Source organism: Manacus vitellinus, unplaced genomic scaffold (genome assembly GCF_001715985.3).
Source record: "Manacus vitellinus isolate BGI_N305 unplaced genomic scaffold, ASM171598v3 scaffold_25_pilon, whole genome shotgun sequence".
NCBI lineage: Eukaryota > Metazoa > Chordata > Aves > Passeriformes > Pipridae > Manacus > Manacus vitellinus.
The window spans coordinates 10707594-10709771 of NW_021939882.1; the positions used below are offsets into that span (position 1 = coordinate 10707594).

Consider the following 2178-nt stretch of genomic DNA (forward strand, 5'->3'; position numbering starts at 1 on the left):
GGGACAGGGGGACACGGAGACACGGACACGAGGATAGAGGGACACGGGATAGGGGGACATGGGACAGGGGGACACGGAGACACGGACACGAGGATAGAGGGACACAGGATAGGGGGACACGGGACAGGGGGACACGGAGACACGGACAGCGGGATATGGGGACATGGGGATGTGGGGACACGGGGAGACAGGGATATGGAGACACAGGACAAGGGGACACAGACACGGGATATGGGGACATGAGGAGGCAGGGACATGGGGAGACAAGGATATGGAGGCACGGGGATGTGGGGACATGGGGCATAGGAACATGGGGATATGGGGACACGGGGAGACAGGGACACGGGGACACTGGGATATGGGGACACGGTGATATGGGGACACAGGGAGACAAGGATAAGGGGACACAGGGAGACAAGGATAAGGGGACACAGGGAGACAGGGTCAGGGGGGCACAGGGAGACAGGGTCAGGGGGGCACAGGGAGACAGAAGGACAGGGACACAGGACATGGGGACTTGGGGACATGGGGAGTCAGGAGGGCAGGGACACAGGGATGTGGAGACATGGGCACGTGGGAAGACAAGGACATGGGACACAGGGATAAGGGAAGCAAGGAGACTGGGACCTAGGGAGGCAGGAGGGCAGGGATGCGGGACAAGGGGATATGGGACATGGGGACACAGGGACATGGGGACACAGGGACATGGGGATATGGAGAGGCAGGAGGGCTGGGACATGGGACATGAGGACATTGGGCTGTGGGGGGATAGGGACATGGGGACGTGGAAAGTCAAGAGGACAGGGACACAGGGACATGGAGACATAAGCACATGGAAGACAGGACCGTGGGGACGGGGGGATATGTGAGACAGGGACATGGGGACACAGGAGAGCAGGAGGACAGGGACATGAGTGACACAGGAACACAGGGAGATATGGAGGAAGGGACATGGGGACATGGGAGGGAAAATGTGGACATGGAGACACAGGGATATGGGAGACAGAGACATGGGGACATGTGAAGACAGGGACATGGGAACATGGGGACATGGGGACAGGGGGTCACAGGAAGAGGGAGAGACAGGGGAGCACAGGGATATAGGGACATGGTGGGTTCTGGAGCACAGGGCAGCACAGGGATATAGGGACATGGTGGGTTCTGGAGCACAGGGCACTGGGAATGCTGGGGACCAAGTCCTTGTGCACGAGGACACACAGGTCACTGGTCCCAGGACATGGTGACACGTGGGGTGCTGGGACACTGGTTCTGGGGCGCAAGGACATATGGGGCAGTGGGGCCTCAGCCCTCAGGCACAGGGACACACGGAGTGCCACGTCACATGGGAGATGCAGAGCCCCTGGCATGGCAGGACCCTGCCATGGGGACACGGGCACGGTGCTGAGCAGTGGCATTTGGTGGGGGACACCTGGAATCATGAGGGGTCTCCAGCCAGCCCTTGTCCTGTCTGTCCCCCTGTCCCCCTGTCCCCCTCCTTTCCCTCCCATCCCTTTCAGCTCTCACTTCCCTGTTCTGGTTTTTCTCTGTGGTTCCTGCAGAGCTTGTGGCTCACTTCACTGTCCCATTTATCCCCTTCTTGCTCTTTCCGTGACATTTTTGGAGTCAGCTGCACGTCCTGGATCCCCTGGTGCGTGACAGTGCATGAGGCTGCTCTGGGCTGGAGAAGTATCACTGGGTCTGTTATTCCCCTCCTTGTCCCCTCTGCTGCAGGAGGGAGTTGGGAAAATGGATAAGGGCCACCCAACACCCACTTTGGTGACAAGGAGGGGACAGCAGAGTGGGACAATACAGGGTGGCCCCATCTACAGGGTGACATCAACTTGTCATCCCGACCACAGTGATGGATCCCTGGGGGTGTCTGGTCCTGGCAGGGCTGAGCAGGCAGGTGCCCTGTGTCCTGGGGGTGCTGCAGTGGGGCAGGGACACACGTCACCGTCTGCCTCCTTCCTGTCCCACATGTGGGGCACAAACAGCTCCATTTTCCCACTGCTGTTCTCTACTGTCTGCCGGTGGCTGGAAATCCCCCCGGCCTCGATGATGTCCCCTGGATGCTCGGGGGTGGTGACAACTGTCTGACACCTTGTGCTCCTGTCTGGCCGTGCACACCACAGGGACGTGGGCAGGACGCTGGTGGTGACGTGGTGGAGAAAGAGGAAG

The 2178-nt window shown here is 60.0% G+C and overlaps 1 protein-coding gene across 1 annotated transcript in view; it reads right to left on the reverse strand.

Annotated features, from left to right (window-relative positions):
• The window catches only part of FCHSD1 (FCH and double SH3 domains 1), a 9967-nt gene extending 8352 nt beyond the window's left edge, over nt 1-1615 (reverse strand). Inside the window, exon 1 of the mRNA XM_029960215.1 lies at nt 1574-1615. Coding sequence (XP_029816075.1) covers nt 1574-1615 — 42 coding nt within the window. The remainder of the gene's footprint in view (nt 1-1573) is intronic.
• Nucleotides 1616-2178: the final 563 nt, after the last annotated feature.